General features: G+C 40.4%; 1 protein-coding gene across 2 annotated transcripts in view; it reads left to right on the top strand.

The window, feature by feature from the left end:
- FAM3C (FAM3 metabolism regulating signaling molecule C) overlaps positions 1-4,937 on the top strand; it is a 56,718-nt gene extending 51,781 nt beyond the window's left edge. For both annotated transcript variants that reach the window (XM_066362560.1, XM_066362559.1), the window contains 2 exons: positions 2,156-2,282; positions 3,266-4,937. In XM_066362560.1, the coding sequence (XP_066218657.1) occupies positions 2,156-2,282; positions 3,266-3,355 (217 nt within the window). In that variant the 3' untranslated portion in view covers positions 3,356-4,937. The remainder of the gene's footprint in view (positions 1-2,155; positions 2,283-3,265) is intronic.
- Positions 4,938-13,853: the final 8,916 nt, after the last annotated feature.

Here is a 13,853-nt window from a genome sequence, read left to right as displayed (position 1 = left end):
TAACGCAGTCAAGATGCAAAGCTAAATTCTCAAGTTGCTTCTAGATAGCTGGCTAAATTGGCTTAGTTTATTCCTACAAATCAAAATGATCACTTCTGAAGTTTACAAGCACAGAAGAGAAGTAACAATGCCGGCCCTGCCCTTCTATGTATCTGCTAGCTGATAGAAAGTGCTTAGCTAAGAAGGGTTCTGCATATATTTTTGCAGGGGGCCAGGCCTGCATTTGGATAACCACCTGCTTTGCAAGCACTTTTTTGTGTATCCCTCAGCATTTGTGAACCTAACATTCAGCTCTTTACGAGCAACCCTGAAGCCTGCACCATGCCACTTGGTAATTTTTCTGTGCTGTAATGGAATCAAGCCCCAAGACCTCTCTGCAGGAGGTTAAGCCTAGCAGTGAACCCACTGCCCAGCCTCTGCGTTTCCAAACCATTTGTTCTTGTTGCAGCCACAAAACTCACCAATTACTGTTAATGATGCAAGTAAAATGTTCTAAGAAAGTAGAAGGACTGCATAAACTAACGAGTGGAATTTGATCGTCTTCCAGATCCCAGACATGCGAACACGGTTGGAAAATAAGAGGACAGAGTTCAGGCAATGCTTTCAGGGAGGGTCCTTCTAAAACAAAGAGTGCTGACCAAGTGAGCAGACGCATGAGAAGTGATGGCTCACCCGTGTGAGGAGGGGCGCGTAAAACATGGCTACAGACAGACTGGGGAGTGGGCCAGGCGCACGTACACAGGGTTCTAGGGGAAGGTCCTAAACTCGTCAGGGTTCTTTGACACAGACATTTCACTATTTTATTTCACTAACTTATATGTGCATCACTTTATGTGGATTTGAGTGTGACGGATGAACCATTCCAGCTGATTCTGTCACTGATTCTAGTGACTGTCCCCCTTCCCCCCAGAGGACAGCAGAGCCCACATTGTGGTTCAAATAACTCAACTGCCCCCGCCCCCGCCCATGTGGTTTGCATAAATTGTGGAAGTCTAATGATACCTATAGTTCTCTCCTGGTTTATGAAATTTAAAAAAAAAAAATCCCATAAATTACTCCATTTATCTTCAAGTTAGTTAAATGAGAACTACTAGACCTCCTGTTTTTTCATTAATACCCTACCAGTGCTAACTGGTACTAGCTTGGGGGTTTCAGGGCACTCTGAGATAACTGACCACTTTCCTTACAGACCCTCCTGCTATTGCAGTTAATGATCCTCCAGCTATTTGGGAAAAAAGAAAAAAATCTTGCCTTGCATTAGATTTTTAACAGAACAGACTTCTCCGCTTGCCCATGGTGCCGTCTCTTGGGTGAATACAGGACTTACTGCCTGGCAACCGCACAGGTGGCCTTTCACTGTCTTCTTGTTTTCTTAGCGCTGCAGCTGCCATGTAGCTGCTGACCTTCTTCTCCCCTCTGAGCGGAGGGGAAACTAAGAACCACTTCACGTCAGGGTCACATCACCTGTGCGAAATCTCTTCACGGCATCTTTCAGTTAGCTTTCGCCCCTGCCCTTCCTTCTGTTGGGAGATACTCAGCTGCTCTGTGGTTAATATTTTCATTTTTATTAAATAACCACTTGGCGATTATCCCTGAAGTATAATTTATATTTTTATTCCCAAGGGTCATTTTATTTTAAATAAAACATAGAACCAGAAACATCTAGATTTCCTTCAGCATTTACCTTTGTTCTCTTCAGATGCAGTTTACAAAGAGTTTTTAGTGGGGATTTAAAATCATGTTGACTTTTTCAAAGATACTGGTTTCTTGAGACCTTGGATTAGCCCAGATAGGCATCTAAAAGATACTTCTTAATAAAATAAACTTCAAATTAATTACTAGATTTTATGTCTTTGGTCACTAAATAGTAGGTATTACTGGGGTGATCACATAGGAAGGTATAAAAATGTCAAATCACTGAATTGTACACCTGAAATTAATATAACCAATATAATATTGTAAGCCAACTAGACTTAAATAAGAAAACTTCAAATAGGACTGTTACTTTAAAAAATTCCTTTATTTTTTTATATTCTCTTATTTAAGCTGACATTTTTTCACCTTGTCTCATTTTCTTTGTTAAATATCCTGGATGCGTCTGGATTACTTCAGTAACATGGGTGCACTGTGTTTATTGTGTTTTTCTCTCTCTCAGACTCAACGATGAGGCACGGCGGCTCATTGCTGAACTGGGGAGTACGTCTATTACCAGCCTGGGTTTCAGAGACAACTGGGTCTTCTGTGGCGGGAAGGGCATTAAGACGAAAAGCCCTTTCGAACAGGTTAGTGTCTGAGACTTTCATCATTTATGGACAAAAGCAAATTGTGTGAAATCATACAGTACACATGCCAATCCCATTTACTTGAAACTTAAAGTAGACATTTAAAATGTTCATGTATTTTTGGTAAGTGCTTGGTAATCAATTATTTGAAATAACCATGACACTCTTTCGATTTCTTTATTTTTTTTTCTTCTTTTTTCAAGTAAGAGGAGGGAAGCTAGACAAACTCTCACATGCACCCTGACCAGGATCCACCTGGCAACCACAGTCTGGAGCCAATGCTCTGGGCCATGCTCACAACTGAGCTATTTTTAGCACCTGAAGTGGAGGCTCCACGCAGCCATCCTCAGGGCCTGGGGCCAGTGCTCTTGAACCAATCAAGCTATGGCTGCGGGAGGAGAAGAGAGAGAGAGAGATGGGTGAAGCGGTAGAAGAGAGAGAGAGAGATGGGTCACTTCTCCTGTGTGCCCTGACTGGGAATTGAACCCAGAACATCCACATGCCAGGCTGATATTCTACCACTGAGCCAGCAGGCAAGGGCCTGTTTGATTTCAAAACTTAAAATATAGTCACAATCAGCCTGAGAATTTTTTTCCTACATGGCAATGCATTGGCATGTGATTACTTTTACCTTAAGCCTTTTAGGAAGGATTTTATCAAATATTTTAGTTGAGTTTTTGATATTGTAATCAATTAAGTTTGGAAATTCTTTAGAACATAGTAGAATGTAAACTTTACTTTTCAGCAAACAAATCATCCTTTAGAAAACATCTCCAATGTTTAGTTCTTCTGGCTGTTCTGTGAAGGTCTGCCACTACATGCCAGGCCCAGGGGTTGCCAATTTACTACTATCTTGCACAATAACTTCTGTGAACTCTCCGCTGACATGATTGTGAATGAAATTAGTGCAGGAAAGTATGCTATTGCCAGTGAGCGATCCACAGAGGTTTTTCAAACTGTCACCTATGATTTTGTTCCCACAGCACATAAAGAACAATAAGGACACAAACAAATATGAAGGTTGGCCCGAGGTCGTAGAAATGGAGGGATGCATTCCCCAGAAGCAAGACTGACGTGGGGAAAGCCCGCAGACATGCACTTTCACTTTGGCCGAGAGCTACAACGGAGGAACTACGTGTACATATTTGGAGAGCACGCAGCCACCTCGGTGTGCGCATGAACATTCCCTTCTGATACCAGGATTATTTATTGCTAACGTAAACAGGTGTCTTTGTAAATAGTCATCACAATGAGCAAATCACTGAACCATTTCTAAGCACATTTCTCTATAGTACAATGTTTAGACTGCTGTGGAAATGACATCTTATAATTCTTAAAGCATACTCGATTAATAACTGAACCGATTGTGAAAATATATTGATGTATAATACTCGTAGCTGTGAAAATCTATTGTGGAATAATATGGATTTGAAGGAGACTTTTTTCTTTTTACATATATTACTTTTTGATGGTAATATCTTTTAACTTTAAAAGCTAGTTGCCTAGTTGTGTGTGTAATGTTACTTTACAGTCTGGCCCTCCTCATGTACCTTTTTTTCTTAGTCTTTCTCTTCCCTTCCCAAGAAACCTCGGAATCAGATGCTAGGAAAATATATCAGATATGTGAAAAGCACAATAAAATTGTTTTTTTAATGTACACAGTGAAAAGTAAATCTATAAATGTAGATGGCTTGCAGGACTATCGCTTGCTGGATTTTGTGTTAGCAATGTGAATAACTTGATTCTGGATAAGCTATTTAGAGTGAGCTTGGAGGCGGTAATGCTACAGAACCCGGGAATCTGGACAAGTTCTCTCCCCAGTGTCCTGGGGTCATTGGGGATAGTCATGTCAGGGTAGTTAGAGCAGTACTGGCATGTAGTTTCCTATTTATTGTCACCAGCCTTGACAGCGTGTTTTGGAAAGAGGCATGCTTTAATATCACAATAATTTCGATTTATAAACCAAGAAATTAATTTTGTATTTACTTCATTGAACTTCATAATAGCAATCTTTAGAAAAGCCCTAATTACTGAATGGATTGATAATACTTACAGAATAATTTTATTTGATATAAAATGACTTTGTACCCAATTCTAGATAAAAATATAGAGGTCTAACTTTTTTGTTAACTTCAGATGTTCACTGATTGACTCTTTTTACTTTTTTTAAAGGCATTACTTACTGTGTATGAAGTATCTCAAACGAGAACCTAGATTTAATGTTCAAACTGCCATTCACAATAAAAGGCAGCATTTAAATGTGAATCTAAATTTTAGATGACTTGTGTACAAAAAAACCTAAAAGCAGTATTTTTTATTTTGCAGTAAACCAAGTTGGAATCTATTCAGCTATTTCTTAAATACTAATGAGATTTGGAGTACTGTTTCTTTCCTCTAACTGAGTGTAATTCATGAATAAATACACCTTACAAGTTCAACAGTTTTTGTAAACTTTTCACATTTTGGTGCTTATATGCTAAATCACATTCAGCAATGTACATCTTAACATTTGAAATACTTCCCTCAATTCTGTAAATTAAAAAAAAAATAGGTGTTTTGCAGTTACAGGGATTGTGAAATAAATGTTTCATTTCAAAAAAAATTAATGAAAATAAATACTCTTGGTTTTCCATTGTGATTTTTTTTTTTTGTATTATTTGGCAAAATAGCAAACCTATAGAACTTCACATTAAGGTTTGTCAGGCATTTATTGTATTGCTTAACATGCAAAATATATGTCGTTCCTGTTGTTAAACATCCTCAGGCTATGTCTTAACATGTATAGAATTTAAGTATCTAGGTAGTAGGACATCCTTTTCAAGATAAAGACTACAAAATGATACATAACTTTGTAAAGGTGTATAAAATGTCCAAAGAAGGGAGAAAGACTGGTTATATAGTTGCTCTGTTGTAGTTTTATTTGTTGCAATTCTGTCTTTTATAGCTTGTACCAGCTTAACTTGGGAAGCAATACTTTCATTTTTATTTTCAGATGTCTTTAAAAATCAGCATTATAAATGAAACAATGTTTGTTTAAACAATGTTAAGGATTTTCTTTATTAAAATCAGAAATTTGGCATTGACACTTTGGTATTTGAGATTGTGTTTAAGGACATACGGAGGCATATATATATATTTTTTATTTGTAACCATCAGTGGTTACAAATCTTCCAGAGCAAGTGTAGTATAATATGCCCATTAAAACTAAAAAAGATAGTAGGAAAATAAGTGATATTTTGGGAAATTAAAGAAAAATTGAGTCAGGGTTTTTATATCTCTGACTTTAACTTGATTACAGTCAAATTCATCATTGTTTTTTTCTACATTGTATTTGTTTTTAAATGAATCAGCTACTATTTTATAGCTTTATGTCGGAATGCTCAGTGCATTTAGTCTGCATTGCACTTTATTTTTTAACAGTTTATACAAATCATAAGTGATCTGACCCCCCAAAAAGATGAGTTTTATTCAGTTTGGTTAACACTCCCCATTTTTATTTATTTATTTATTTTTTCAGGGACAAAGAGAGAGAGTCAGAGAGAGGGATAGACAGGGACAGACAGACAGGAACGGAGAGAGATGAGAAGCATCAATCATCAGTTTTTTGTTGTGACACCTTAGTTGTTCATTGATTGCTTTCTCATATGTGCCTTGACCGCGGGCCTTCAGCAGACGGAGTAACCCCTTGCTTGAGCCAGCGACCTTGGGTCCAAGCTGGTGAGCTTTGCTCAAGCTGGCAACCTTGGGGTCACGAACCTGGGTCCTCCGCATCCCAGTCCGACACTCTATCCACTGCGCCACCGCCTGGTCAGGCTACACTCCCCATTTTTAAATGAAAGAATGAGAAGTTGCTGTGTTTAATTATTAAAGCAGTTAGAAGTGGAATGTAATTAGAACACTTAAAAACATGAAAAGGAAAGACTGCTTGTGTTCATCAGAGAAAAGATTTGCCACTTAATCAGCAATAAGCACGGGTGAACTAAGAGTTGTAGAATGAAAGTACCAGACTACCTTTTCTAAATATTTCCTAGAAGAATTCCTTTGCTGTCTCCTCCCAGGATGACTGTGTCATATACTTAGGTTTTCACTGATACATGCCAATAGCTAGAGAATCCCATTCCCCTCAAAGCTCCCTTGTCTTCTCCTACTACTTTCACCCCTTCCCCAACCCCATTTTGAGGTTCCAGTAAAATCAAGGGTTAGAGTGAAAAGTAGGCCTGGCGGCTTGGGAATGTCAATGTCGGTTGCTAGGCAGCTGAAGGGAGCAGCACTAGACAGTGTAGGCAGCAGGAAACTCCCACCCAGGAGTCTAAGAGACCCCGTCAGACCCTCCAGTCCAGCGAGGGCAGACTCGTGAGAGCACTCGTGTCAAAGAAACACTTTTGACACTAGTATGTCTCATCTAGGAGTGCTCAGAAAGGGGCGGGGATTGGCCAGCCCTCCTGTTAGAGACAGAAGAGGCTTTTGGGTTTGTTCCATGGGCAATTGATAAGCAAACAACACAGGGAAGACCAGTCACAGGTACAACGGGCTGCCTTTACCAAACCCACTGTTCAGCTTTGCAGATACAGCACCTACCTCTTGTGTGCAGAGAATATTGAAAGAACAAGTTGAGGCTCAGTTGCTAAAAGATCCTGCCTTTCATCAGGGAAAGTTGATTTATGAACCTGTAAGCTCCAAGTTCCTTATAATTGGCCCGTATTGAGAGAAAAAGGACCTAACACCTTAAAGAGAAGTATGTAATGAGACAATGTAGCATAATGGTTAAGAGTGCAGACCTGCATCAGTGTGTCTGTTCCACTGTCAGCTATACGAGAAAGTCAGTATTCTCACCTGTAAAATGGGGATATACTGGACTGTGTTTGCGGTGACCAAAGAGCCTGGCACAACTGCTCATTAAAATGCACCGCTCATGTTTCTGTTATTGTTGACAACACCTCTTGCAGACTACTAATGTCTTAGCCCAAGAGAAAAGTTAAGTCAACCTTAGCTTTCCAATTCCATTTACCAAAAGCATATTAAAACCTACCCCAAAATGTTATGGTATTAGGCGGTGGGGCCTTTGAGAGCTGATTAGGTCATGAGGTTAGAGTCCTCGTGAATGGGTTTAGTGCCCTTATTAACTGGCCCCCAGAGAGCTGCCTGGTCCCTCCAGCCATGTGAGGACAGAGCTACCTGGCTGTCTGTGAACCAGGAGGCAAGCCCATGCCAGACACCCAGTCTGCTAACACCTTGACCTTGGACTTCCCCATCTCTAGAACTGTGAGGTGTACATTTCTGTTTATAAGCCACCCAGTCTGTGGTGTTTCGTTACAGCAAAGTTCCCGCACAGGGACTAAGACACCAAGCCTAAAGGGCACCCTTACATGACTAGGGCACTGAGGTTATAGAAGAGGATGCAGCTACTCACCTGAGGTTCCCCTTGACCTCCGGGCCTCGGAGTACATCCTACCTGCCCTTTCACTCAGTCCATGCTGACAACAAACTGCCTTTCTTGTGCAGATTTTCAGCTTTTGTGTACCTCCAGGCAGCTAACATTTCAAATGATCAATTGTCATACAGTTTCACTTGCTGGCACACCTATAGGTGAAGGTGTGACTTCAGCCAAAGGCAGGGAGTGTTTTTTGATTTCTTCCTGAGGCCACAGTCAGGGAGGAGCTGGGGGAACACTCTGCTGAAGACCCAGTATGGGAGAACACAAGCGTTAGACCTTGATTCCTGTACTTAGTAATCTGACTACCCACCCAACGCCCCTGTGCAGGGACCATGGGCTAGTGCTCAGGTCAGAGGAGATGCTGGGCCTCAGCCAGCGCCCCCTTGAACACCAGCATTTGCTTTTTGCTCACCCATAAGCAAGGTTGCCTGTGCAAGAGAGAAATCTTGAATGGGAATTTTGAACCTATTTTGCCATCTGGGATCAACACATAACTGTTATTTGCAATTTATACCTTTGAACTTCAAATACGTTTTCAGCAGTGCACTATGCATTTAAATGCAGTCTGGCTTGTCCACAGTGCCGTGACTACTGCTCGGGTATGATGTGATCAGAGGAGCGAGCTCAGCACTGGGGTTAGGGGACTCCCTGCCACGTCTCAGCCTTCTGTGTCACCAGTTTGGATGACACCCCTGCGGACACCCCTGCGGGTCAGGACCCTGATTTGAGAAGGACTGTGTGCTGTATTTGATGAGAGCAGAAATTAACTTCGAGGGGAATTTTTTGCAAGTCCAAGCTCTGAGCGGAGGAGAGATTTAAAAGCAAATGACCAGGTGGTAGTGCAGTGGATAGAGTGTCAGAATGGGACACAGAGGACCCAGGTTCAAAACCTGGAGTTTGCTGGCTTGAGCACGAGCTCATCTGGTTTGAGCACAGCTCACCAGCTTGAACCCAAGGTCGCTGGCTTGAGCAAGGAGTCGCTCACTCTACTGTAGCCCCCTGGTCAAGGCACAAATGAGGAAAGCAGTCCATGAACAACTAAGGAGCCACAACAAAGAATTGATGCTTCTCATCTCTCTCCCTTCCTGTCTCTCTCTCTCTCTCTCTCTCTCTCTCTCTCTCTCTCTCACACACACACACACACACACACACACACACACACACACACACACACACACACACAAAAGCAAATGATGCTGTGAGCTATAATTCAATCTGTTTAGTTTGTGGAGAAGGCAGTATGTAGACCTGAGAGGTATGCTTCCCATGGGTAGGCCCTGGCCCAGGTGGAAGACACAGAGCTCATAGGCGAAGATTTCCTTGGGCATGAGGAATGGCCCTGGGCCTTAAATCCTGTGTGTCCCTTGCTAAGGGGGTACAGCCTGCCCCAATAACAGTCTATTGTCTCTTAGGGAGAGAACCCGAGCTTTAAGGTCAGTAAAAGAGTTTCTACCTCGACTCCTACAGCAATCTGAAACCTTTAACCTGGGAATGAGGTTGAAAGCCACCTCTGGGGGACCTGTCAGCACCTTGCAGGGGATATGAAAATTCTACGATGGAAATACTGTTTGGAGGAGGTTCCTTATTCCAGCACACTGGGTGTCTAGGACGTTGGCACCATTGCTTGGTGGCAATTGAAAATTTGAGATTGTCATTCCTATATGTAGTCAACAAATTTAAGTATAGTTTCTCAAGAAATAATAAAATGGACATTTAGGGAAAGAAAAGTGTTCAAGCCAGCAGAGGAAAGAATTCCTTATTCTAAATAATGAAATTTATCTTTTGGCTTATAAAATTATTTGGTCTGCACCTATTAAATAGTGGCATGTAACAGAGGATTTCATCTTACTCAGATTTTCAGTTTTCTCATTTGCTATTGTATCATACGCTTTCTTGAACAGAGCCTTATGAGGAGCAAAAAGTTGCCTGCCAGGGAGTTTGAAATGAAAAGATTACAATGAACAGAGCTTTAAAGTTATACAATGTTATATATCAACTGTGTATCAACAAAGCCGTGAATAAAATACAACTGAGCAAAAAAACAAAGAGCTGATTTTAAATGAAAAGCAGGGATTAAGTACTAGAAATACATAGGTAATTACTGACATATTTTGTATGTGTATACCACTCTTAGTTTATGAAGAGTTTGATGTACCTTTAAATGTAGAGTTAAATTTGATGATATTCCTCTTTAATCAAAGAATAATTAGAAACTACAAGGGGCCACCCTTCGCTTTTCTTGGGTAAACGAGGCCGGGGTGGGCATGGGCCGTGACTACGGGTGTTTGCTTGTTACTAACATGCCGAAGGGAAGGCTGTCGGCTTCCAAGGAGGTGACTCACCCTGAGGGATCAGACTGGCAGTTTGACAAGGAAACAGGCAGCCCTATCTCCACCACGTTCTGCTTTGCCAAGTCTCACGCAAATCAGATGCTTTCACTTAATTTGCAAATTGAAAAGTCACATGTGCCACTTCAGTTTGTGTCACTTTGGTCCACATTTATGATTACTCTCTTTTTACAACCAGTGGGAGAGGCTTTTTCTTACATGACTTTGTTTCGGGAGTTTTTAATTGTGCAAACCATCCCTAGTGGTTTTTCTTTGGATGCGAGTGTAAACCATTACCAATGGTAGATTTAATCCTTCTATGAAAAATAATACCTTATATAACAATTGGCTGTAAGCACAACAATAAAAAGAATGTAAGTATTTATTTAATGTCGCACTAAATTAGCTTGATCTCTACCCCTAGTCATTTCCTTTTGAAATGATTGTGAGGTTTTTGTAGAATCCAACTGAGAGCCATTTTGGGATCTAAAATAACAGGCAGGCAGTTCAAATCTCTTTGAGCCAAGAAATCAAGAGGCAGTGTATTCCAATTATACTTCATGGAGAAGCTTACGATCCCCGTTCTCCCATCACTTTCCTCCTGCTCCTCAACCAAGTTTATATAACCAAACCATGAAGGAACATCCTGTGATTTTCATTATATTTACAAATTCCCCAAACTCTAAACAATATAGTGTAAACTCAGTGTACTGACTATTCTATGCTGTTAGAGGCATAATCACGCTGTGATAGTCAAGGGCACAGACTACTCTGAAGCCAATCTGTTCTATAAGATGTTGGGCAAATTATTTACTTCACTATTCCTGTGTCAGTTTCCTCATGTGTGCAATGAGGAACCCAATAATGTACCTACTTAGGTTATTGTGAAAATTAAATGTCTTTAGCTATATATAACTTAATTAGAGCAACCCCTGGTACATAGTTAGTGCTACCTCAGTGTTTACTGATATTATAATATTCAAAGGAAATGAGTCTTTGACATTCCCCTGTGTCCTCTCTCATGATGTGCCGCATGCATTTGTCCTTCACAGCTTCAGTGGTTGTCAAACTTTTTGAAGTTGGGGTGCATTTAAAATCCTACATATAATTGTAGGCGCACTATATACAAAGTTCTGAGAAATATGTTATAATAATTAACTCAAATATTAAAGACAAAAATAAAGTCCAAGCATGCTTTTATGGTAATTAAGTGAAATAAATATGGCAAAATTAAATTTATTCTGACATTAAAAAACATTTTTATGTTACATTTTTTGAGTTATGCTTTTTAGAATTTGTAAAAAAAGATGGTTAAAACATTTAAAAAATGACAAAAAAGTTATCTTTATATATATATATAAAATGTATATATATACATTCTTAGTAAGATTTAGTAAATTCGGCAGGTCCTGGCACAAATGTGTTAAATTTTTTCTTTCTTGTGTTTATGAGAAACATGAGCCTGATGTGTCCTAGTGGTTTCTTCAATGTGTGGGCATATATTTGAAAGGTGAACTCTCATTTCCTCATCAATATATTGAAGAATTCCTCTCTTTTTACTCTTAATTGTATTGAGTGCAGAAAACCCCCACCATACATATCATCTTAACTTTACACCAAACAAAGGATAGAAGAAACTTGCCTCCAGTCTTTCCAGGGAACATGGAGGGTAGTGTAAACAATCCAGCACCACAGCTTAACAGCCTTTTGCAACCTAATCAAGCAAGTGAGGTGGGGGGTTGGACAGACTGTCAGCTTACAGCCAATTCCCCACACCTCTGTCCCCCCAAAACCCTGTTGGTTTTTTGGTCCCCAACAGGCACATATTTCTCTGGAATACCATAGGGCATACCGGGACATCTTGTAGGGCGCACACTTTGAGAACCACTGGCTTACCTCATCATCCCGTTCCAAGAAATGTTATTACTTATCACATCTGGTCTATAGGGAAACTAAATTTTTTTTTTTTTAATCAAGACATCTTACCTAACTTTCCTTAAGAAAGGCTTGTGTTGAAGAGTATTCGTGGTTCCTGGAGATATGATCTCACCTTTTCTCCCCTTGAGTCAACTAAGTGGATTAGAGTGTTCTGGATAAATAACTCATTTGGTCCAAATGCTTGGTTTTATTCCTCAATCTTTGATGGCCTTTGGGAGGTGATACCAAAGGACCAGCAGCTCACCAAAGCACCGATAAACAAATATTGTGATGAAAAGCTTTCTTGGTTTCCGCATTGTAAATAAAAATAAAACCAAACATACAAGTACTGACAGTTCTTCCGAAAATTAAAGCATGTTTCTGAAATATTTACTGGGACTATCACGTGGTTACAAAAGCTGCAAAATAGGGTCATAGCATCCAACTTATGTAATTAAAATCCATTGTTATTCTTTGTATAACTGTCATCATTTCTTTATAAACAAAACAACTCTCAATCCACACCATGAATAAGGAAATAATGGGAAATAATGCAGTTGTTTATATACAAGCAAACAAATTAAAGTGTTTTTAATGTTATGTAAAGCACTACTATCATAGAAATGGTTTAATTAGCCAACTTCCTTATCCAGAGATACAGATAATGCCACTTGATATGTTTATCTTGATTTATTTCAGAAGTCATCATTGGCTCTAACCATTCATTGCCTCTTTTAGGCAACTCTAAATTTACAAAAAAGTTGAACTCCTAAGTTGAAAATTAATACACTGGACTACCTCCTTTCCCCTTTTAACATCATAAAGGGCGTTTAAACAAATCAAGGCACTTTGTACCCACAGTGCTTTGTCTGGCTGTGCGCCTGACCCATGTGATACCACAGAAAGCTGCTTCCTAAACACATCACTAGAACTAAGGACATCTAATAACTGCTGCTGGGCACAGAGGTACCCTTTCATGGTAAAATAACACCCTAGTTTTCCTCTGTGGACTCACCGCTTTCCTATTTTCAAGCTATGTGGGTTTAGTTGGAATGAACCCCACTGCCAGTCCCTTACATGCGTCTTGATTGGCGTAAGATCAGAGTATCACCCAACCCAACCCCCAGTGGCCATTGTGATTGGCTCAGGGATAGCACACTAACCAATCAGGGCCAATGACGACCTTTGCTAGGCATTCTGAGAAATAACTATTCCCTCTGTTCCTGTGTAAGCAACCAAAAAAAAAAAGCCTCTCTCTTTCATTTCGTTAGAATGGAACCTCTCTCTTGTGGATGAATGAGCGGTAGAGAATATGAGGTCTGGAAGCGTGGCAGTCACATTGACAAGAAAAACAGACCCCGAAGCAGCTGGGTGGGGCCCTGTCAAGCCCGCGCTCCACCGCAGAAGCCAGCTTTTCACGCTGGAGGTGGAGAGACATGAACCCGAGGAACATACTGTGAACTTTTGGACCAAGCTTCATTTGAACCGGTCAGAACTCTGGGCTTTTCAGTTACTACGTCAATACATTTCCTTTAATGTTTATCAGTCTGGTTTGTGTATTCTGTTACTTGCAACAGACAGAGCCCTAGTCTATGCAGGCAAAAGAGCCTAGACTGGATAGGAACGTTGGAGCCCCGGCACTTGTGTTGGGGACCTCCATGGTCCACCACCAAGCTGGGGAATGGGAAGGAAATGAGCTAAAGCCAGGTTCTCAGTAAAACAGGTGAGAAATTCCAGGATAGCTTCCTTGGTGATTGATACCAGGGAGGAAAAGGAAAAGAAGAGCCAAAAAAACATAGGTTGAGATTTAGGAATTCCTGCTAAGGTATGCCAGAGAGGAGAAGCCCAAGTTGGCATCACTGTTTTTAAAGCACTGACTAAACAGGAATCAGT

The sequence above is a fragment of the Saccopteryx leptura genome, chromosome 2 (assembly GCF_036850995.1).
Source record: "Saccopteryx leptura isolate mSacLep1 chromosome 2, mSacLep1_pri_phased_curated, whole genome shotgun sequence".
In the NCBI taxonomy this organism is placed as follows: domain Eukaryota; kingdom Metazoa; phylum Chordata; class Mammalia; order Chiroptera; family Emballonuridae; genus Saccopteryx; species Saccopteryx leptura.
Note: the sequence above shows the minus strand (reverse complement) of the source record. Positions and strands in the feature narration are given on the sequence as shown.